Genomic DNA, 24,299 nt, shown 5'->3' on the forward strand with positions numbered 1-24,299 from the left:
ATCCTATATTATGTACATACAACACACTCATCATATCTACAGCATGATAGCAGTTACTGGTTATTGCCTGATTTTTGCATGTTGCTTTGAAATGCACAAGCGACGGAATAACAGCAGCCAATGACGAGACGTGTTATCTTTCGCTAAAAAGCATAACACAGCATGGCTACAACAGATCAGACTTACAGTATTCTTAATGCAGGGAATAACAGATGCTTTGATGAGGGTGCTGCTATCTTTCACTAAACTAAATGGAAAAATGTCTATGGTAAATGAGCAACACCATTATTGACAGATAATTTATTACTGTGTAATTCTAAAATAAATACAAGAAAGTCAACTGTTACAATGGAAAATATAAAAAAGTAACCGCTATAGCAAATTTCTGTCACACAAGGGAGTTAATTAGTAAACAAATGTCAAATAAAACCTAGCAACTGAAAAAGCATATTTTATATTCCTCGTTTTTCCATTCATCACATTACTGCTTTGCTTGTATCATAATATAAAAAGTTCAAAATGGCCATAAACTTTGCATAAATGTGAAGCAAAGAGCAATTAAGTAGGGTTATGGCATCAATGTTTTCTTTTTAAGGAGTCCCACTACATGCCTCATAGGTGACCCAAAGTTTCAGAACGAGTAATCTGGGAGTAAATGTAAAAGTAACTACATACATGTTCATACCATGGCACCAGAATGCAAGACAAAATTATAATATTTAGTTGAACATTCTTAAAAAATGTACAAGTTAAAAAAATAATTGGAGAATGTGTGCTATCATTTAATTCAGAATCATTTGTCATCCTTTGATAACTAAAATAATATATTTTAAATATTTAAATGTTAATTATAGTAATATTTTAATATTTAATAGAAATTTTATTGTGATTAGACTGACAAGATTTAAACAAATATAAAAATGTAGATTAAAATAGGACACAAAACTACAATTTTAATTCTTTTCTGTCTCTCACTCTCAGGGAGAAACAGAAACTGATTGGGGGGGGGGGGGGGGAAAGAGAATATATAGAACTGTGAGGGAATAACAGCAAATAAATCTGCTGCAGCGTAGAACTCTGAAATTTAACAGTATCCACTAATACACCTCTCCCAAAACAGGTGCTACATTGTCATGCTATTCACAGTTAAGCTGTTAACATTACCCAGATGAGAAAATAATATTAAAATGCGCCTTAAATACATGGAGCCTAAGTGCTTGGACTTGAGTCACCTGAAACAGTGGTGAGCTCCTACGAACACGGTAATAAACATTTTGCTTCCATAAAAGGCAAGACATTTATTGATTGACTGGCTCAGTAAATTTAGTTAACATACCTTGAGCAGATCTGCTGATGCATAATAAACCATCCGTAACAGAGCACGCAGACATTTGCAGCGCACAGCTGGTCCAGCTGATGAGCTGTAAACTTCATAGAGCACACTGAATAGTGACCGAATAAAGGAGGCAGCTAGACCTCTTTCCTCACGCAGACAAGCCACTCTTGCATCTCGCGTGCTGGAAATGAAAATGAACGACGTAGTGGAAACATGTTCTAAACAGTACTTTAAAAAAAATTGTTAAAGCAAACATTTTTTTAAACAGGGATGTAGTTTCACGGCATTACCCTGAAATTTCGTTACACCAATATTCGTTATTGTAAAATATTTTTACATAAGAAAATATTACATTTTGAATAAAGTTTCTTTTATGTATTCTTAAAGAATTATTTTCAGTGAAAAGGTGTTCTAGTTAATGACACTTAAAAGTGATACATAACAAGATATTTAAGTACACTTCACTGTGTAGTTAAGATCCTGCGTTTCATTCCTAACTGCAACAAATTGCTTACCCATTGCCACTAGCTGCCCGACCACTGGCATTGCTGCTACAACTAAGGTTACTTTCCGAATTTGAGCCAGCAGGCATGAGGGCTGATGGCTGCACACTAGTTGCTATTGCCGTTACCCCTACACTCAAGGTGGAACCTGCAGCAATAAAAAACATGATCACAAACTTTATTTCAGTAACATATTTTTCCTTTGTACGAGGTGCGATCGGAAAGTTTCCAGACTGTGTCAATAGAGGGCGAACCGGATGTAGTACAAGCTTCTGCCGCTAGGGGGTGCGGCCTACATTCATAGTGAATCAGTGTGCCAGCCGGCATCATCGAATTAGCATTTGTTTCTTAGTTACGGGCGTTTTGGTAGTGCATTACACCGACCCTCCTGCGATTTCGGAATGGCGGATTTTCATGAACAAATCAAATTTTGCCAAAGACTCGCCAAAACGGCTACAGAAACCTATGAAAAGCTAAAGCAAGCATTTGGGGAGTCCGCAATGGGTCGTGCACAAACTTTTGTGTGGTATTCACGTTTTAAAAATGGCCGAACCTCTGTCGATGATGACGAGTGTTCTGGACGACCATCTTCGAGCACAATGCCCGAAAATGTTACGAAGATTCGGCAGGCCATTCACGAAGATCGACGTCGTACCATCAACGACTTGTGCAACATTGTTGGGATAGGCTATGGGACCTGTCAGCTGATTCTAAAGGAAGAACTCCACATGCGACGCATCGCAGCCAAGTTTGTGCCAAGGCTCCTGTCTGAGGACCAGAAGCAGTTCGGCAGTTTTTGGCCTCAAACACCATGGCCGTCATCCCGCACCCTCCTTATTCGCCAGATTTAGCTCCTTGTGACTTCTTCCTCTTCCCAAAGATGAAAATTCAGCTAAAGGGAAGGAGATTTGAGACGATAGAAGAGATTCAGGCAGAATCGCAGATGGTGCTTGACAGGCTGATAAAGAAAGATTTCCAGGGATGCTTCCAGGCTTGGCAGCGGCGCTGGGATCGTTGTGTTCACTCCCAGGGGAACTACTTCGAGGGTGATGGATGAATTTAATACCTGAGATAAGTGTACGGGGCTTTTTTTAAAAATAGGCACAGTCTTGAAACTTTCCGATCGCACCTCGTATACACTTCTGCCATGTTTCCTCAGAACATTTAATTCACCAATAATCTACTCATTTCAGCTAAAAGGAGAAAACTAATTTCACATGGGAATGTGGAAGTAACAACCACACATGTGGAATGCAGAAATACTTTACAAAATGGAAAAATGAAAGAACACTGTCAACACACCTCAGTACAAATACAGGTTTGATAATTTCTGTGCTAGTGTAAATAAACTGACATGTCATACCTGCTGACAGGAGGCCACTATCATTAGCGTTGGCATTATTCACAGTGCCAGAGCTGGCACTAGCAGACATGTCCACCATGTTGCTTGACAGGGAGCTGGGGTTAAGTCGTCGCTGTACAGGTCTTGTTGTGCCAGTATCTTCATTGATTTGCTGCATAGAATGGAAGTCTACAGTATATGTACGGCCTTGAGTAGAGAGGCTGATCTCATCTTCACCAGACTGATGAGCAGCCTGTGTTCCAATAGACAGTATGAACATTTGAAACTTTTCAAGTTGAATCATACTATTTGGAGGGTCAAAATCATATTAAGTTGGAACAAAAGATAAACATGAAAATCACAAGCCCCTGTTACAGGATGAATGTATTTTTCATGTTTATGACAAAGGAGACTTTTAGAGAAACTCATCATCGTCTTCAAGACTGAAGGCCTATATGTCTTAAAAAAGATGTGCTACTGTCCCTTTTACTATCGGCAAAAATACAATCTGCACAGACTACATATGTTCTGACCCAGAAAAGCCATTACCGCCATAACATCCAATAGTCAATATCGTACAATGAATAACTTCAGAACTGTTTCACTCATGGCCTAATATAGTCCTTTGCTTGACAAGTAACTAATACAATAACATATCCTCACCTATCTACTAACATATTAGATAAGGTACACTTTAAAATTAAATTTTCCAACTGAAATTAGGTTAAAAATATTCAGTTTCTTTGCGTGTTCCCTCCAGATCCATTAGAGACTACTTTACGTTTTTTTCATCATAGTTTTAAGGCTAGTCCCTTGTTTAGGTGTTTCTGCTGCCAATGCAGTGCCAAACCAACGGTCACAGGACCCCCTGTATTATTCTGAAGATGTTTTAAGACTGGTGAGGAAAATCAATCCCCAGTCAAATTCACTTTCACAGTACTACCAGCTCTGCAACCTGAGAAAAACATCTCATCTGGTGACAAATGTGTCAGAATACATGATATGTCCTTAGGAATTAGCAGCATAATTCAACATATTCAAAAATAGCTCAGGAACCCAACCAAAGAACACTTCCTCACTGACAGCACTAGACACACTCTTTCCATAGAAGAGTACACTTGAAACAGTAAGCACTCAAAGCATATTTATCAAACACAGTATTCAAAATAAACTGGATTATCACAAATAAACTGCTTTAGGCTTTTAGGAATGTATTATTACATAACCCTAACCTTACCAACAGAAATATTTAGATTGGTGCAGTGACTTGCAGCTAAATCTTATGACCACTGTTGCGCATGAGCACATACTTCTGCCACTTGGCATTCTTTATGAGACATGCTTTGGGGAAACTGCCATAAATACACAATGCAACTTCAATAAAATGAGAATTTATAGAATTTTGAATTATGCTCTTCCTAACAGGTGCTCATAATATCCAAACATAATTAAATATATAACTTCTGAGAATAAATGCACTGCCTTGAATAGAACTTAGCGTGACAGATGTGAAACACAAAGAAATTGAAATCAAACCAACTCTTACATACAAAAACTGCAATGTAGGCTGTGTATGTCACTGATTTTCCATCACAGAGAACAAGTGATATATAATTCTGAAGACAATCCATACCACCTTTCTACTTCACTCTTTAATGACCCACTGACTTCACAGACACATATTTTTTACTCGGAGCTCTGTACTGAAGTTTATGCACTTCCACTTTCTTGTCATAATTAGGGCCAAACACAGACAACACAAAGCACAACCCCAGAATAATTTTTGAGTCCCGTTCACTAGCCTAGTGGCAAAACGCAACAAAAATTTTCAGACTCCTTTGCTATGATGTGCACCAGAACGCAAATGGAGCATCAGCCACTAAGTGTCAGCAGCACCTGCTACATTGCGACAGAAGGCACTTCAGGTACAGCCACATGCCTGACCTAATCATCTAAACACGTACATCACCAGAAGCAAGTTTCATATCTACCTTCCTTGAAATGACAATGTCATATTTCTGGAACATTCCCAACACTCCAGCCAAAGTTTGCTGTTGTCAGGTTACCATGCAGACAGCCATAGTGAGCATAGAAATATCACTCCCGTTACCCTGTTTATAGTAAAGTTACTGGCATCAAGTCAAAGAGCAACATGACTGATTTGCTGGTGGCAGGTAAAGTGATATAATTCCAAAAATTACCGAAGTAAAATTGATGCTTTGTGGCCTATACTTAACATCACCCGTAATCTAGCAAAACTATCAATTCTGCTTTAAGTTCATGTGTATATCGTATAATCGCATTTCTATACATTTTTGAAAAAATTAATGAACATGATTTGTTAGAACTTTCTAAAAATTATTTATCATGTCCTGAACTCTTAAGACTTATACCACTGGCACCACTGACATGACATGTGAAGCAACCAAAAGAACTGGTGTAGATGGAAATAGGATGTTAAGTGGTTTCTGTACTGTGGTAGAGGATTTCATGTTATGGGCATTTTTCACCATCTAAAATTTGGAGAGGGAGGGCTATCAGCTACAAGAGGTCAGATACAGTAGAAGCACATACTCTTTAAAATAAATGCACAAACCTTTTCAGCTAATAACTATGCATGAAAGAAAGTTACAAATATAAATATATGCAATTATTTGTTCTTAATAAATAGTGTGAGTTTTATTTTTATTTTGAACATTTGATTCCATGTAAGAATATCTTGAAGGCAGTGACTAAAACAGTGATTTACTTCTTGTGTATTCATTTATTTTGATCATTTCTGTTTTATTAGTATCAAATTACGTTCCTATAGGCAATAGAAACCTGGCGAGAATACTAATGTTTTCACAATTGTCGCTGGTACTTATGAAGCACCACATCATGAAGACGTATGGTATATTGGAGTTATATCACCACTCTTTCTTAACCTTGCCACTAGATACAAGTGGTGGTCAGCTTCATGTTCTGCTTTCAAAATTAGCAGTAAGGCCATCATATGTGAATGGCCACACATCTTAGCGAAGAGGGGTTCAAGGTGACCGTTAACTCCAACTCTCAAACATTCTGGTACAAGCCATATAATCCAGAAACAGATTCTCTTCTTAAATATGAAGAGACACATAGGGTGGATCAATGATACCTTTACAGTTACAAATAATTTTGGAAGAAACGCTGCAAGTATAGTCACCGGAAATAGTTATGAAAAAAGTCATGCTTCAATAATAATCACCTGCTATGATGGTGCTAAAAGAAAGCTCTCATTTTATGCAGCACTTTCAATATGTGTAAAAATTACAAACTGACAGTGCCCAATACTGATCTCAATATAATGAAGTTCCCATAAGCTGTGCCCATTCTACCATGGTTCACTGCAGCCACAAAAGCATAACATGAACCTGCACAAAATAACCTTACATTCAACAGTGCACATAATATGAAAGCAACAGCATATTTGCCAACACAGAAAGCTGCACTGTAGATTTCATGTTCATATAACATTACATAACAAGAATCATATATACTAAAGGAAAACAGCAAAAAATATGTATAAAAAAATTCAATAAACATTTGTAATAAGTCTTAACAGAGAATGGAACAGATAACAGCTACATAAAGCAGTTTACAACATGACGTCACCCATGTGAGCTCCTGCAGAGCCACAGCAATACTGTGTTTTTATTAATCCAAATTGATTGTATTAAAATGCAACTGTCAATAAATATAGAGTAAGAACAAAAGAACTTTACACTTTTAAAATAATACAAAAAACAAATGTAGTGTACCTAGAACTTCACACCGACACCAGTTGACAGAAGACCTCTAGAAGTTTTGTTTCATATGACCAGGGTGATTGTAGTTGCATGCCTCTGCAAGATGCCACCACTTTTGAAAATGGCTACCATACAACAGAGGAGTTGGTGTGCTCTACAGTTAGCAAAGTCTGTAACAGCCGTGCAACACTGACTTGCGGAACACATACTGAGTCTACGTCAGGTCTGTACAAAACTATTAAAGCTTTTCTATTGACTGGTACAAATGTGAAGTTCTAAGTACACCACATTTGTTTTCTGTATCATTTAAAAGTGTAAAGTTAATTTGTGCTCACCCTGTATTTGAATGTGGGTTGTAAGACTTTTCGATCAGCCCGTATAAGTAGAACAGATAAAGAGTAAATCAGCTACCAACTACTGTATCAGCCACATTGGAAAAATTATGGGCCGTCCAATCAAAATATTGAAGGGCAATCTAAGTTGGAAAATGCCAACAAACCTAACCAGCAAGATAATGATTAAGTAGTATAAGGAGGGGATATTCAATTAACTGTGAATTTTACTTTTTTCAGAAGAAACATTATAATTAAGAGTTTTGAGACAGAACATTCAGCATACCTATGCTTCTTTGAAAAGAATTCTTTGCTGTAGCAAGGACCAAATGGTTGTAAATGGAACTTGCAACATGTGATATCCATTCTGTAACCATGTTCTCAATAAATACCACATTTCACTGCATAATTCATGATGCATCATTTTTCAATTTGTGTGTACGTGTGTGCATGCACAGAGGAAAGAAAAAATGACAAAACTGCATATTTCTAGCAAACCATTTTTATGCACCAAGGTCAAATTAAAACAAAAAGTCTCGTCATCAATGTCATGGGGACAGCAGCAGATTGGAAAAACACTGGATTCAGAATGGTTTGACAAAAAACCACTCTTTGCTACTGCATGCCACACGATCCCAAGAGCTTGACCTTGAAACCATGCCAAAGATATGATATGGGCATGAAACCAAGACAAAGTTAATGAATGCTAGAAAATGTTTCACTTTCCAGATAGGTCAAGTTGATAATTAAATTTTTATGAAAATCATTTGTATAAATCAACACTTGAGTTTCTTAATCACAAAATTCTAGAATAAATGTGAACGATAATTAATTGAACTACAGGAAACAGAATGTTACAGACTACATCTACTCATATCCCGCAATTCGTGCAAACAATATTCCATTAAACTATAACTGGCACTGGACTAGATTTATACTATTTATTCCAAACATCATAAAAATAGATCAACATGTCCATCTGACCATGACTGAACCAATTTATATCACTGACAATACAACTATTTCCACTAATGTTATATATACTACATTCAGATAACTGAAGACTCCATACCTCAATAATGCGAGAATCAATGGTGCTGTACGGGTGCCACAATCCTCGATCATCTCTCCATTGCCATTGCACTGTGTCTTGGATATTGTTGTTTGGGCGCTCCAAAAGAGCATCTACCGTAAAGATCCCATCTGACGGGAGGCGAGGCATCAATTCACCAATGAGGCATGTTATCTCATATAGTTCTTGGGGACTGCGTGGTACCAGCTCAACCTACATTCAAAATGAAGGGCAGCTGTAAACATTGGAAGCTCTGATTCTACAGTGCTATTCAGTTATTTCAATGCAGAAAATTAGTAAAGGCTTTGTAAACAAATACTCAAAAGAAAGAAAATATAGTACTACCTCCTGTACCCTTACCGAAATTTGAGTAGAACTTAAAAATTCAAAACTACCTGAAGCCAGACATTTTTGTTGTTACCTTATTCAGTGGGAGCAGAGGTATCTGCCTTCCACTATAGAAACTGATTCCTTCACCTTACCATGAGGGCAGAGGTCAGGAAGAATGATAATGCAATTGCCATAAGACCAAGGTAGTACCATGATTAATATGCATGTTTATCATCCACAACCATGTTTAAAATATTAGTTTCTACATTGCAGTCTGTGATTAAAATACCTGGTTTGTGCAATGAAGTTAAATTTCTTAGACAAATCGACAACTATGGTCCCAACATTTGGCAGAATGTTCTTTTGTACCCATGAATTTGCAAGAATCTGTCATCACTTATGGAGAGGCCTACATTAATGAAGGTAATTTATTCCATTCATTGGCAGCACAGTGAATTAATTTTTTTACTCATTAAACCCCATCACAGAAAACTATGGGGCTCATATAAAATTTTGGGCTGGCTCCAAGTCATAAGTAAAACATGCCTTGCATTATGTCAAGTGTAAATGTAAAATTTCTACATACATGGAAAACTGCGACCATATAGAGCATATATACAAGCAATGAGTTCAAGTATTCACAAAACAATACCTCATCCATATTAGCATCTCCAGAGCCAGTAAGAAGGTAGCACAGAGTTTCTGCTATGTTTTGTCGCAGCAGGGTTAAGGCCAGATCAGGACAATTGGCACACATCACAGACAACATTCGCAGAACAGTGATGAAAGTCCCAGTGCTGATTACAGGTGGAGACACAACCAACTGATAACATCAAAAATGAGTTTGTATCAATAAAGGGTCAAAAACAAACTATTACTGATGTTTATTTGTTCCATAATAACAGGACGTGGTAGAATAATATTTAATATTAATCTTTCATGCAACAATTCATTTCATATTGCTCATTATTAACATTTCAAGCCTATTTATGTCTCATGAATTTGCTATGTGATGGTCTTAGGTGCAGGGTAGTAATACATCATTAATTTCAAAATACATATGAAAATCATATCAATCTATAAGTTTCAAACTTGTATTTATTCTTATATGGCACTCCTTGTAGTCTGTGTAGTGCAGCAGAAATGCAGGAACAGCCCGTAACCATTTTAGGGAAATTTTGGGAAACATAGTAAATGTAACATTGAAGCTACTTGCTGCATTAACTAATCCTGGAATTTACTAAATATTTTGTAACTAACTTGACTGCACCCCAGTTTTGTTGATAATTTCTTTTGTTTTATTACATTCATGTTCTGTGGTATCTTATAACTACGTAATACTATGACAATGAAAACTTCAAGTTCATCAAAACATTTATAAACAACTTGCTGTAATCCTGATCAAAAGTAATCATATCCTATATTATAAAAGATGGAAATATATTTTTATAACTGAGAAAAAAAGAAAAAGCACAGGACAGCCACAACTCTGAAAAAGAAGAAAAATATTTGACATTAAAAATTTATATTGCACCTTGCCTTAACATAACAGGAAAGAAGATATTACACACCAGTTGTTGCAGATTGGTCAGCAGTACAGGGCTGGCAATTTCTTGGAGTTTACTGGGGTCATTTTGAAAACTGTCTACAAGCCGACTGAAGGCAAGACACACGCTCTCAACACTTCTCTTATCCTGCTGTGGAAGCCGGTTTGCCAGAAGCGACAGCGAATCAGCCACAAAGTGGAATTCATCTGCATGAAGATTCTGGCAACAATTAGATGTGATAGCTAATGCAGCACGCTGAGCATTGATACTGAAGAAGTCAAGGTACATAAGGCAGGCTGCAACACCACGCTGAAACAATAATAAATACTTTAGGCAAAGCAATTTGGAACAATTATACAATTACAGAAGTAAATATCGCATAATAATCGTAACATTCTGATTAGCATAATACAAGAAAAACCATAAAATAAAATCGTGAAATGCAGGTAAACATACTGCCTGAAGAATAGACTTGCTGTGCCTACGAGACAACATCTCAAGGGCTGTTAAACTCTGTTCTGCTACATCCATGCACTGAATCACTTGCAGCTTCTCTAGAAACACTGGCACAGCATCCACCACCACAGCTGAAGACCGAGGAAGTGCTTCCATCATGTATGTCAGTGCTCGACAAGCATGATTCATCTGTGAATAAAAACAATTCCATGAAAATAAATACTGTGAACTGAAAGGTAAGGCACTTGTGAGGAGGATGTCAATCAGAAGTAAATCTGTATGATAAAAAATATTCAAAGAGATTAATGCTTTTAACTACATATGATACAATCAGTTTCATCTAAGACAGATATATCTGCATTTAAAACAATCATGAAAAAAATTTATGTATCATACCAAATTTATATATAATTATGCTAAACAGATAATTCAAATGCATAAAACACTTCCCAGTCCAACTAATATCAGACAATACCCATTTTATGAATGAGTAGTTATCATAAAAAAGACAAGATAATTGGAATTTTAACAGTAACAGATTTTATACAGAAACATATATAACTGAAATATTAAAAGAACATATCAAATTAAAGACCAACCTTTGGATGATAACAGCTGTGATGTAAAATCAAAGATATTGGCCTTTCTCTTTCATTTAGGCAAACCCCTTAACTCTGTGACCATACAATCTGTCTAATAAAACAAAGAAAAGGTGTACCATGTCAAAGTTGTGCTCCATGCCCAACAAGGTCGTAAGAGCTGGCACCACTTGCTTGACCGGGAACCCTGCCAAAGTGTCCTCATTTCCCATCACCAACATCTGACACATCTCAATAACAGCTTGCAACTGCTGTCCCTCATCACCTGTAGCTTGTAGACCCTGTAGCAGCTGCTGTGCTTTGGAAGCTTAAAAAACAGATGCAAGTCATCAGCATGGCTTCTACTTCCTCATGAAAAGCTTACACCATGGTAACATATAATATAGTAAAACCTGATTACAGAATATCAATGGACCTACTGGGTTACTGGTTACTGGGAATCACCCGTTCTTCAAGTGCCTGAGCACAGCGGGTCACAACTTTTCGTTGGCTTGATCTATAGACTTTTGGTAGGACTCCTTGGACGAGGGATCGGCCCGTCGCAAGGCCTCTACCTGTACACAGGACAGCACAACACAGAAAAACGCGTACAAACATCCATGGCTTGAGTGGGATTCAAACCCACGGTCCCAGCGACCAAGCGGCACAAGGCCCATGCCTCAGACTGCACGGCCACTGCGAACCCCAGGGACCTACACATCTCTCAATTTCAGACAGATTTCCACTTAATACAAATTCTTCCTTCAAAACAATATTGCGCAGGTAACGCATTCTGCACATTTCTAACTTTAATGTGTCTCCTTAGACAAATTCCAGGAAGCTAACTCCATTAAGCACCTACCTCTCCACGAATCCAATCAACTAGCACAGCATATACCTTCATAGCAGTAGCCACTTTCTATAGTCATAAACATATAAGCAGCAGCACTTGGTAGGAGTACATGAACATTTGTTCTCTCGTTCTGACCTCAACGTATGCAGAGGATCATTCACAAACTGAGCAACTTAAAAATAATTTGTTCTCTCTCATATGAAACAAGCATACACATACATACACTCTGTATGAAATTATTTTCTGTGTGTTAATTACAAACATGGTGATGTGCAGCAATGTGGGCATTTGAGAACAATGCCAGCAAAAATTATGCTAAAAATATTGCCAAGTTATAAAATTATTAATTTATGTAAATTTCTCTACCTAAATTAAATATTCAAAAGGAACTATGCTGTATGATTTTGGAATTTTCAAGTCCAGTATCTAGAGATTACCGCCTCCTTTATATATCATTAACAAAATTACCTTACACCAAAACCAACACGTAACAACACTTAAATTTTAATATTAGTTCCTAATTCAATTATTGACACATAAAGAACATGTAGTTTACAGGAGACTTACATGAACTAGCACCCATGCTACGATGCAACAAGGTTTGCATTCTTGGTCCCAAGGCTCCAAACAGATGTGGGGGTAAACCTCTAGCCTCAAGCAGAGCTTGAAGCCGTCCCACTTCACTGTCGTCACTCTCACTATCTGCAGCAGAGGCAGTTACCCCTGATGGACCACCACTTCCACCAGATGCAGACCCAGCTACCAGAAACAAAAAATACATGTCATTGTTTTATGTACGTCATACATATTGGGAAGCTACCTGGCAGCTGTGGAGATAGCAACATCACAGAGTGAAGTTTTCTTACCTATGTTACAAAAGAAGATGTAAATGTTAATCACACATGCTCTGAACAGATTCTGGCCCACCTGCTATAGTTCTCAGGATACACAGAACACTTCAAGCTGAATATTTTTCCAAGTCATTTTTCCATGTGTGCAATGGTTCAATAAAGTTTACCTTTAAAATATCCCCACAAAAAAAAAGTCATATGAAGTTTAGAGGAGAAAGTCACCATAAACCATGCCTTATAACTGTTTCACTGCAAACTGGGCAGCATAATCAGAATGAGGTTTCAAACTTGCTCTTTCCTACCTGAAGTGACTGTTGCATGATGGACTGCATTCTCATCACCAGCTACAGCTGCTGTGCTCGCAGGAACTAGAACGCCATTCGCAGATGCTGCTCCAGCTGCTGCCAGTGAACTGCTGCTTGAGGCATCTTGCCCCTGACCACTACTTGAAGACATTCCTCCTACTCCTCCGCTCGAAGCAACGGCTGTGGAGGTGGCCCCTGGCAGGGGAACCTTACCAGCCCGGGACGAGCGGCGACTAACAAAAAAGAATGAACAATACAAACCAATAGGATCTGCTGTCAATGTTAAAGTTTATTACAGTTTACCATAATAAACTAGTGGTTAGCGTGCTTGCCACTGGACCCAAGGTTTGTAGGTTCAAACCTGGCTGAGGTCGATGGATTTTTAAGGGTGTTAAAAATCCGTAGCACAACTTCCCTAGGAGGGGAAGTAAAGCCGGCGGTCCCATGTCGTAGATTTACGGCATGTAAAAGAACCTTAAGCAAAATTCAGCGGCCATTTCTCACCCAAATATCCTGATTCACTGCTAGATGGCTCTGGCAGTGAAATAAATCAGAATTGGGTAGAAATTGTGCAGAGTCAGTGGGCTGGTCACTAACTACTCACAAATGCACACTTCAAAGACCAAGAAACCTCCAAAAAGGTGATGGCAAAAACCCACAACTGGGTTGAAGAGCCAAGAAACAAGAACAGTTTATCATAGATTCTTACAGTTATAAAAAGTAACTCCAAAAAAACTTTTGACTTTTTTGTGTTTTTGTAAGTGGTGTAGCACACATACATTTTTTTAGAGAATTTGATGATAGTCACCAGATACCAACGATTACGTCACCTACATATTTAGCTTTATTTACATAACTGTCAGTCATTCAAGACCATGCAATAGCTAAGGTGGTTAGTTGCTAGCTTCTCATGGTGGAGGCCTGGGTTTGCACGTAGGTCAGTCCATGTGGGAGTTGTGTTGGACAAACAGATTTTTCTCCAAGTCCTTTGGTCTTCTCTTGCTAATTTTATTTCACCGCTGCTCCACATTCAGTCACATATCCTTAGGGACATTGACAAGGGACCTGTTCAGATTCCAGTTTCAGAGACAGTCTCATCCCATTACAATAATATAATTCACTGGTCATTAAAAGAATAAACAGAATAATGGACATTCAAAACATAATACTTAATTATTCTTTATGTATGACCTTAATCCTTAAAATAACTGATTAGTAATGATAAATTATGGTCCTCTAATTGAGTAACTGTGGTTACAGGTCTCTCCCAAAAGCACAGAGAAATCAATGCAACTACCAGTTCACCATGATACATATAATGGATATATTACAAAGAGCATATACTGTTGTAACATATACAAAAACTACCTGCTGCTGGCACAGGACCCCGTGGTGGTCTTGCTCCGAGTGCTGCGCCGTAACAGGTGTCCTCTTTCCTCTGCCTGGTTACTGTCACTTCCTCCTCTTCCTCCTCCCCCTCCTCCACCTGCTCCTGGAACTTCTTTGTTGTGAGTGAGTGTACTATTGCTACTGCTACTTGACTGGGTACCACCTGAAACAATGACTTTAGCAACAACCCTGTCATGACACTCAAATCTCATGCAGATGTGTCATATTCACAACTATGATTCAAGTAGCACAAAGTGTTACACACACACAAATATAAAAAACAGCAGAAGAAGTGGCAAAATGTTAACACAAGCCTATCTTGAGTGGGTCCAGCCACACCAATCATTCACATAACAAATGTGATTCATGCATTCACTATAATTTTCTTTTTTAAAAAAGACACAATCAAAACTGAGGTGTGTGTCACTCAGTAGAAATATGGTACATAAGAATAATAAGCAACAGATACAGAAAACCTTGCCTCCATGCATTTTCCAGCTTGTGCTTTCTGAATCTGCCTCATCAGTAAAATTTTCAGACATGAAAATGACTGATTAATGAAGAACTGAATGTATACTACACTCACCCAGATTCCTGGTGGAGTCAGCAACCTTGGCCTTCTTCTTGGGTACCACGGTGATGCTGCGTCTCTGTGATTGGGTGATAGTTGCTATGTTCACACTGTTGGTGGCTGTCCCACAAGCGCTAAGTCGGACCTGACTTCGGAGCGGGTATTTCTTCACCTGAGATACTGGTATACTTGTTACTGGAAACAACACAAAGTACTATTTTCAAACTGTCTTACATAACAGTTGCACACTCAAGAATATTTTGAAATTAAACTATTATGGAAACTTTCATGTAACTCCCCAAAGTCCATAATGCAAAGAAGCAAAGTCATTCTGCTTGTCAAAGCAATCTCCACCTTTCACAAAACCAAAAGCTTCATTACAATATTCACAAGAGCCTGTTACTAGACCCTAATGCCCCTGATGAATCCAGTCCACAATTTCACACTCTACTTTCTTAAGATGCAGCCTAATATTATCTTCCCTTCTACGCCTACAAATGGCTGCTTCCGCTAAGGTTTTCCAACCAAAATGTGGCATGCATTTCTCAACTTCCATATGTGCACACATGCCTCACCTATCTCACCCTTCTTGATTTGCTCATCCTAATAAAATTTAGTTTAATAGAATGAATACATTAACATTACATTATACCAGCCGGCCGATACGTCAGTCGAAGCAGCTGTTAAGCCACAAATTTGGCCGATCCGTCGCTACCTACTATATCTGATGTTTCAATTACATACAAGGCTCCCAGATGACAACACAAGTTTATACCTTAGTTCATGTTTTGCTCTACAGATCGATCCTCTAGGCCAACAACAAATATTTATTTTGAACAAATGAAATTTGTTGAGGTCGAAAGTGGACCTCGTGGTGTGCTTACAATGATTGCTTGTGGATTTCGCTGTATTTTGTCTAAGATAAGTGTTTAGCCTTGTAACTGTGTTTTTGGTTGACGTTTATATAGTGCTTATGATATCGTTTCATTATTTTCCTTAGTTTATTGTATATAGGATTTTTTTTTTTAGATTTCTCACTTCGGCAATCACTGGTGCAAGTTCAAGAATTGATGGAGCCGACATTTTTGATTATTTGGATACTATAGATAGTGATAGTGACATTATTCTGGAAAGTGTGTCAGATTCTACTGAAAGTGATGATAACAGTGCTGCAGAAACAAAAGGCACACCTGCTGACACATTGTCCGGCACTGAATTTCCGTGTGTATTGTTTTACAAAAAGTGTTGTAATTCAGGAACAGATAACAAACAGTACAGACACAAAACTCATATAAAATTATGCAGAAAGAAATGTTCTTTCTTGCAGGATGAGTGATAAAGAAGGAAGACAAACACAATTTATGATATTACCTCCTGAAAATGAAAATTGTTTTGTAAATATTACTTTTCAATATTTTTTGTAAGCCAACTATAACATTACGATACACGACATATTTGTTTTCCTAATCTACAGTATTTAGTGTATAAGAGTGATTTTTTTCATATCTTGGTGAGTTTTTACATTTTAAGTTGTAAATACGTGAACATTGGCCTGGGTGTTTTCAACAGGATTTTACAAATAGGCTTCGGGGTTAAAAGGGTTAAGAAGCCAAAATTATGCAATTTTATCCAGCCTCCTCCTTTTTCTTAGATGCAAATATTTTCTCCCCATACATCCTCAATCTATCTGTTCTTTCCTTAGGTTAAGAGACCACAAGCTACACACACTACAAAACTAAGCCTCCGAACTTACCAATTCAAATCACAAACAGGACAATCATAGATGACATGGATAAACACAATACCTACCAGCACAACAAAATACACTTTCTACAAGTTTACACACTATACTTCTCCAACACGAGACCAATACGAAGCATATCCTAATTCTCAGAAAGTGGGAATGTGGCAGGAAAAAGGGGATGAATGAGTGAATATACAATCTGTTGGACTCTTCAATTAAGCATCATGCCATTCAGATGTATGGGGGAATGCAGGTAGAGCTCCACAAATCCTAAACCTTGGCTCAAGGCATAGGTGAATGGTTGGCTTAATACCCCAGGTTGTTTCATCCCAAATCCTGCAAATGTTTTCTGATCTAGCCAATACTGATTCTATAGCTTCAGGAATAAATAATAAAAGGCAAGGTTAAATTTCACATTAAAGCAATAGGACACAACTTTACTGAAATGGTCTAACAAACATCTTCTAAGTTCCTGTTTATATAAATTCTTGCAGTTCATAATTAATAAGTTTCCAGATCTCATAACATGCAATATAACCACCTGCTTGAATCAATTCTGCCACAATCTGACCAGTAACTGGAGGCTTACATCTTTTCAAAATAATTCTCAACCTCAAAACACCTACACTCAGGTACTGTACGTATTTCAGTCTGCCTAATATTGTTAGCCCCAAGTAATTCATACACCTATTGAAAATGCTGTGGGAATCTGCAAGCAGATCACCAATCACATCTTTCACATACATCTCAGCATCAATATCTTGCTATTATGTTTTTCAGCGGAATTGGCGGCTGAGTCGAGTTCCGCTCTTTGTGAGTGACCAATCAGCGCAAAGGAGGTCTGCTGACAAGCAGCTAGACCTCAGTCCGTTAAGAAACTCTGTGGTAGATGAATCGGCAGCTGCACTGTGTTGTTGCCAATTTACATGTTCTTTGCGTAGTGTTGTGGAATCCAATGTTCCGTGATGCTACATCTGGCACCACTCTATGTTGTTTCCTCACTATCTCACCCCTCCACCTACCACCAATACTTCCTACCATGGCACAGTACAATTCGGCTGAAAACTGTTATAGTTGCCTAATCATGAACATTTCCTTCCTGTAAATATGCAACAGTAACACGTGCAGTATGTCATTACTGCCGCCGTGACAAAAATGAAGTCTGCCTCCAATGAAAACGAGGCCAAACTGCCATAATGCATTACTAAACTAAAATGTAATTTGCTTTAAAAAAACCATTCTTACAACAATAAAGTGTATATTTACCTGTGCTGATCTGGTTGGATGATGCTGAATGTGCTATCAAATCTCTCTTTCTACCCCTGCCAATGCTCTTCCCTGATTGGCTGCTCCCCGGACGAGTATACGATGAAGCTGATGTCGAATAGCTCTTGCAACTCGATGTATCCAATGGAACGTTTCTGTCACTGTTAGCTTCCCAGGCAGCACTTGCACCTACCCTATCAGAAGCTCCTGTGATGGTTAAGTTGTTATTGTTGTTGTTCCCGTTGCGCTGTCTCCTGTTGGAGCTTAGAACCCTGACTTGTTGATATGCTGCAGTGTACTGTTGTTTCTTAATAGCACCAGTGCTTGACTTGCTTTCTGAGGTAATTAATTTGCGATCACTGGCTTTAGACTGGTTACTCTGCAGCAAGGTTGCAGACTCCTGACTTGTAGCACTAGAACTCCTGCCGTGGGTGTATGTGGATCCAGATGATGGTTTTCTCGCACCCTTTGTTGTTGATACTGATTGTGAAAAGCCAAGCAAATCTTCTCCTGTTCCAGTAACAGATGTTACGGAACTGGAACAAGAGCTCTTCCTGTTTTTAACAGTCTTCCCTCTGGTGGGAGGAGTTGAATTTATACTGGTTGATTTTGCTCGAGCACCTCGAGATGAACTTCTCGATGGGTTACTGCTGCCGCTGAAAAATAATTTTTCATTTTAATATGGAGGCAATCACATATAAGTCACATACTATGTACTGTTTAAATGCATTGTTATACAATGATAAATTCATCCATCATAATGTCAAAAGACAAAATATTCTAAAACATCAAACACATTTACTATCTACACTATTCAATTCAGTATCTCCTAGATATAAAATTATCTCTTACACATGAAATATCCATTTCCTGCTCAGTTCCTGATGAAATAATACTGACCTATCAATGCCTGCATAAATTTCAACAGAATATAAAAGTGACATGAATTTAAGAAATGTTGTTTTTGTACTTATTTTCTCAAACACTAGAAAATAGTTTTCTTGTGAACATGTGTTTTAACCCTTCGGCTAACACTAAGAATTATGCAAATTTTTTTATTAATTTTTAGGAAAGGATAAGATAGATTTTAATTAAGCTGTGGTTTAGAAAGTAAAATTCTTAACATATATATTTTATAAAAATTATGCCCAATATTAACAATTTCTTTTAACTGAACAGATAAGTACAAATAAACAATATCCTTTCTGATTTTTTAATGGCTCAGTTTATGTTATAGATTTCCCACATATACTTTTGAGCATCCTGTGGCAGCTATAAACTCGGGGGGGGGGGGAAAGGCTCTTGAAAACAATGACTTCCATGCATCACCTTTATTCCCAAACTTTTTAATATGACATAGGATGAGATATCACTTTTCAAGCACCTTGTACCAAACATTTTACAATTCCTTTCTTTCCATCAGAGTATCTTCAAAACTACAAATTTGTAATTTTCATTTCTGTATGAAGCATAACAGGAAACTTTGATAAACCAATTTTTAGGCAACTTGTGTCATTTTTTATTTGTTTCAGCATAAAATATTACCATAAATAAGAAAATTGATATAGTGAACTTTGAAATCTGATGTATACTTAAGAAAAGTCTACATCCACTTTTTTTGTATTAATCTCTACCCAGGAGTAACTATCTGCTTCCATTTGCTTCTTCTAGCATATATCCTTCATTAGCTATACAGTGAAACATCAGTGGCAAACACTGGTATAGATGTTAGGTCATGCCGAAACGCAACCACATAACCTGGCAGTACTAGCAGACCCATATTTTCTCCGTATTTCACAGAAATGCATGCACAAAAGCAGTTTTGGGAACTCCAGTCGAGCAGTGAATCTAACACTTGTCTGGTCTGGTACACATAAAGAAAGGCCGTGATGTATAAACTACATAATGCATACAACAGATTCCAACCAAACCACACGAGATTTTACTAAATGAAGAGAGTACATATTTTATATTCCTCGAGTTTTAGTGGCCTGGTGGCACACTAATAGCCAGACCAGAGCACTTGTCATTGAGAAATACGTTCATCAATAATGCAACACATCATTTAATTGCATGTATCCTAGCAACAGATTGTTGTAGTCTCCAGAATAATGCATTTACTTTCTTTCTCTTGGGACTTAACTTGCATGGATTTTGATGCAGAAAGTACAATTAATTAAATTTTGTTTAATTTGTTCTTAATGCCACACAATACTCTTACCAGCATAAAATCTGTAAATAAAAAATTCCATTTCACAAAATCATCTATTTTCATCCGAAGGAAAAACTCACAATTAAAAAATTCCAAGGCTCAAGACTGTACATTTAAGAAAATTTAAGAACACCCATCTTATTTATAGGAAATCTGGAAGCAAGTGGTCCAAAGAACCATCTTTCTACCATGATTACCTTTAGAGATGTGGCCACAGGTTTAGGTGTAATACTTAAACTACGCTATTATTAAAATATATTTTGGTAAACAGTAACTAGTTTTAATCATAAGTTGTGCAATAAAATAAGTACTTCATATCAGAATTTTTAATAAGATAAAATGTCTTATACAAACATAAGTAACAAGAGAACAATGTAAAAAATGTAGCATGGCTTAAAATATATTCAGAGCTAGTATATTTTGGCAAAATATGGACACATCACTAAACAGCATTACAACGCTATTTCTAAATGTCAAAATGACACAGATTTTTTTAAAATTCCTGTAAAATAGATATGTCATGTACTTTTGAAGACAAATCTTGAGACCTAGAAATTCTGAATTGATAACATTTACTAAAATGCCAATGACAGTTCCACCTTCATCAAACAATTATAAAGTGGCATTATCACAGAGACTTTAAGCACATGATATACCTATAAACCAAAATAAGACAGCAGAAGCTGTCATGAAAGAAATGTTTATTGAACCTAAACCCAAAACAGTCACATTTTAAACTGCTAATGTAAGGAAGCAATCAATGTGCATTATTCTTCATACTACACATATATTTATTATATTCCATGGATCCGTAAGTTAGTCAAATGACAAGAGAATGTGGAATGAGTCATAATAATATAACACATTATACAAGTACAGTTAAATCTGTTACAGACTTCACATAAAATAAGTGAAGGGTTGTGGAACCACCGAGAAACGGAACAAAAAACTGAAAACTGCACTAAAGAAGAAATTCTGAGCTGTTCAAAAATCTTGGTATGCTTTATGCCTTTTTAAAGAGAATTCAGATTCTGTCATTCAGTGTTATACACTGGACAATAAGTTACTCTTATTCACGACAGCAGAACAATATTACAAGTCTCTTGCGAAATCAGCCCGATCACTGTACAGTGATCTACAACAATTTTTAGCCTAAATCTGACTATCATCAGGGATACATAAATGTATCATTCATATTTAATGGTCACTTCATATTTATCCCTAATGATGGAGACAAAGATAGTTTCTAAAACACCAAAATTTTACTGAACAATGACGAAAGCTGATCAATTGACAGGATTTAATTATATTTAGTCACTCCAAGAGTTTCAAATTATGAAAAGAATAGCAATTCATAAAATTTCATCACAACTTTGTATGTCTTACAACACGCAATAGACATTCATAACACACGGAATTAGTCGTGGCAAAATTTAACATGTGGGTCATTACAATGCTATCTACAAGTGCTCTCCAAAATAAAATTCTCAGCCACACAGAAAGTTATTTTTAGGCCCTACACCCCGCTCCCCCATTTGACAATTTAGGACCAAGTGATATTTCTTTCTTTGTAAAAATGAAGACAGACCTAACTAATGAGATTTCAGAGATTTTATGAAATACTATAAAAAGACCTTCTAAACACTGCCAAAAGTGCTTTAACAAGCGGCAGGAAAAATGTAATTGCTTTTTACAATCAGAAAGTCTACTTTGAAGAGATTAGAGACTCTAATTTAATGGAGATAGCTCTAACTGTTCTGACCTTCAGTTTCATACCCAAAAAGTCATTTCCAGAACTTCCTCAGCAAATTCTATACATTGCAAAATCTCTGCTATGCCCTCAAAAAACTCGTGAACTTGTAATTTTGTACCTGTTGATGCTGCCTCCTTTGCCCCCTTTCCCACCTCTAGCTGCTGTTGCCGCTGCTCCGTTGTCAATCTTGCTGATGTTCCTTGCCTGATCAGAGAATGTGCTCTGAATCGCGTTCCTTCCTGCAGCAGCAGTACGAGAACGTGTCGACGTTGCGATACTGCCAAATTGTGCTGAGGCGAATTCCAACGAATGCCCGAGTTTTCCACGACCTGTTCCTAGTGGATAAACAGGTGCTACAGCAATATCAAAACTGGAATTGTTCTTTTGAGCTATTCTACTATGTCCTCTCCCTCTTCTGCCTCTCACTTTTGTACCTCTCGCTGCTCTGCAGTAATCGTTCTTGTCCACTACTCCCAGTACTGATGGCTTCTTATCTTGGCTCTCTGAAAGACCTACTGCTGGACTGTTGGCTTTGTTCACCGTATTAAAATTGACAGACTCTGAAGCAAGAGAGTCCTTACTGATTCTGTGATTTATGCGTAGACCTGACAGTGATGGGTTTTCTTCTTCAAAAATGTCTTCTTTTGCGGGATTAACTATTTGACCGTCTTTCCGGCTGCGTTTCCTGCTAGGCGTGTGATGACTGGATGAATTTCCACGTTTCCTTGAGCCACTCAATCCAGTTTTGTATCTAAGCAACAGAAGCATTATTATTACGCAATGTTAAATAAATAAAGGAGAAAAAGAGATCATATTAGTAAAACATAACAGACAACAAATTGAAATATTTCTTTGTTACCTTCAAAACCTCTTGTGCAACTTGAAGTTTACAAACTGAACTGACACGTGCTAAACACAGAACTGTCCTGAAGATTTCGGGAACCATAGTTGCCTGTCCACTACAAACATAACATACATTCCAAATCCACATGCAATGCATATAAAACTTATCCTTGTCATAGCTGCCACAACATGCAAAATCATATCCCCACCAAAACCAACAGACTGCAGTGTAAACACTACCACAGAAAAGTTCTGGCAGATTTAAAATCCTGTATTTCACTGTGCTTCAGGATAAACAAAAAATGAAAAATAAAAAAAATCTGCATAGAATTCTTCATCTTCTTCACTGTCATTTTATGTTCTTTATTAATTTTCAATGTGCTGTTATTTCATGTATGTTTTTGAAATTAACATACATCATCTTTTCAGTATATTTCCATGCATGAATAGCATTATTTCAAAAAATATTACAAGCTGGATAAACAGAACAATGCTAAATTCCTGCATAAAATAACTAAATTACTTCTGTTGCATGAGCTATAAACATAATGTCAAATTTCATACATGCAGAAAGAAATAATCATTAACTTGGTTATGATACCTTTATTTATGTAGAATAAAAACAGAACTTAATGCAGTCATTCCAACAGGGACAAATAAAAAATTATATTGTATGCAATAAAGAAATTATATGGAAGTTGTTACTATGCAGAAGTTAATCTTTTGTGAGACTACAGTCAACTGACATCAGCATTTAGGGACAATTTGGAAATATCTATAGAACTTTTAGAAAATGCAATTCTTTCACTACAAGTATTGCTATCATTATCAACTCCTTTATAAAGGAATATGCTGTCACCCATTACTTCAAAGTCTCAAAGAAAAAATCAGAATAGGTCTGCCTGCTAATAATATCATTTGGGATCATTGAATTCTTGGACTGTCCATCATCTGTGTTTTTAAAAAGAATGCTACATTTCAGAAGCTGGATCTGTTTCTGTTCTAAGATTAAAAGGGGGGGGGAGACAAATACTCAGTTGGGTTTGAAAGAGCTAACCTCAATCACCGGATGTTCAGTGCCCTTCCCCCACTTTTTAACCTTAGGGCAGAAGCAGATCTAGCTTTCAAAATGTAGTGTTCTTTTTAAAAACACACATGATGGACACAGTCCAAGAATTCAGTGATCCTGATTGTAACACATCATCGCCAGTTCCCTTTAAAATTGACCAATAAAATCAACTGTGAT

The 24,299-nt window shown here is 37.2% G+C and overlaps 1 protein-coding gene across 9 annotated transcripts in view; it reads right to left on the bottom strand.

Moving 5' to 3' along the window:
- The window catches only part of ctrip (E3 ubiquitin-protein ligase ctrip), a 66,124-nt gene that overhangs the window by 29,970 nt on the left and 11,855 nt on the right, over positions 1-24,299 (bottom strand). For 5 of the 9 annotated variants that reach the window (XM_087346325.1, XM_087346324.1, XM_087346322.1 and 2 more), the window contains exons 3-16: positions 22,329-22,961; positions 18,246-18,901; positions 15,251-15,430; positions 14,644-14,839; positions 13,273-13,508; positions 12,687-12,878; positions 11,407-11,594; positions 10,689-10,877; positions 10,257-10,541; positions 9,338-9,508; positions 8,356-8,568; positions 3,203-3,434; positions 1,852-1,987; positions 1,337-1,517 (exon numbers count right to left, since the gene is read on the bottom strand). In XM_087346325.1, the coding sequence (XP_087202451.1) occupies positions 1,337-1,517; positions 1,852-1,987; positions 3,203-3,434; positions 8,356-8,568; positions 9,338-9,508; positions 10,257-10,541; positions 10,689-10,877; positions 11,407-11,594; positions 12,687-12,878; positions 13,273-13,508; positions 14,644-14,839; positions 15,251-15,430; positions 18,246-18,901; positions 22,329-22,961 (3,688 nt within the window). The remainder of the gene's footprint in view (positions 1-1,336; positions 1,518-1,851; positions 1,988-3,202; positions 3,435-8,355; positions 8,569-9,337; positions 9,509-10,256; positions 10,542-10,688; positions 10,878-11,406; positions 11,595-12,686; positions 12,879-13,272; positions 13,509-14,643; positions 14,840-15,250; positions 15,431-18,245; positions 18,902-22,328; positions 22,962-24,299) is intronic. The other 4 variants (XM_087346328.1, XM_087346326.1, XM_087346329.1 and 1 more) reach the window with 3 other exon arrangements.

This window comes from Zootermopsis nevadensis, unplaced genomic scaffold, assembly GCF_977971745.1.
Source record: "Zootermopsis nevadensis isolate Lab colony 2312 unplaced genomic scaffold, Znev_1.0 Znev_ptg000010l, whole genome shotgun sequence".
Lineage (NCBI taxonomy): Eukaryota > Metazoa > Arthropoda > Insecta > Blattodea > Termopsidae > Zootermopsis > Zootermopsis nevadensis.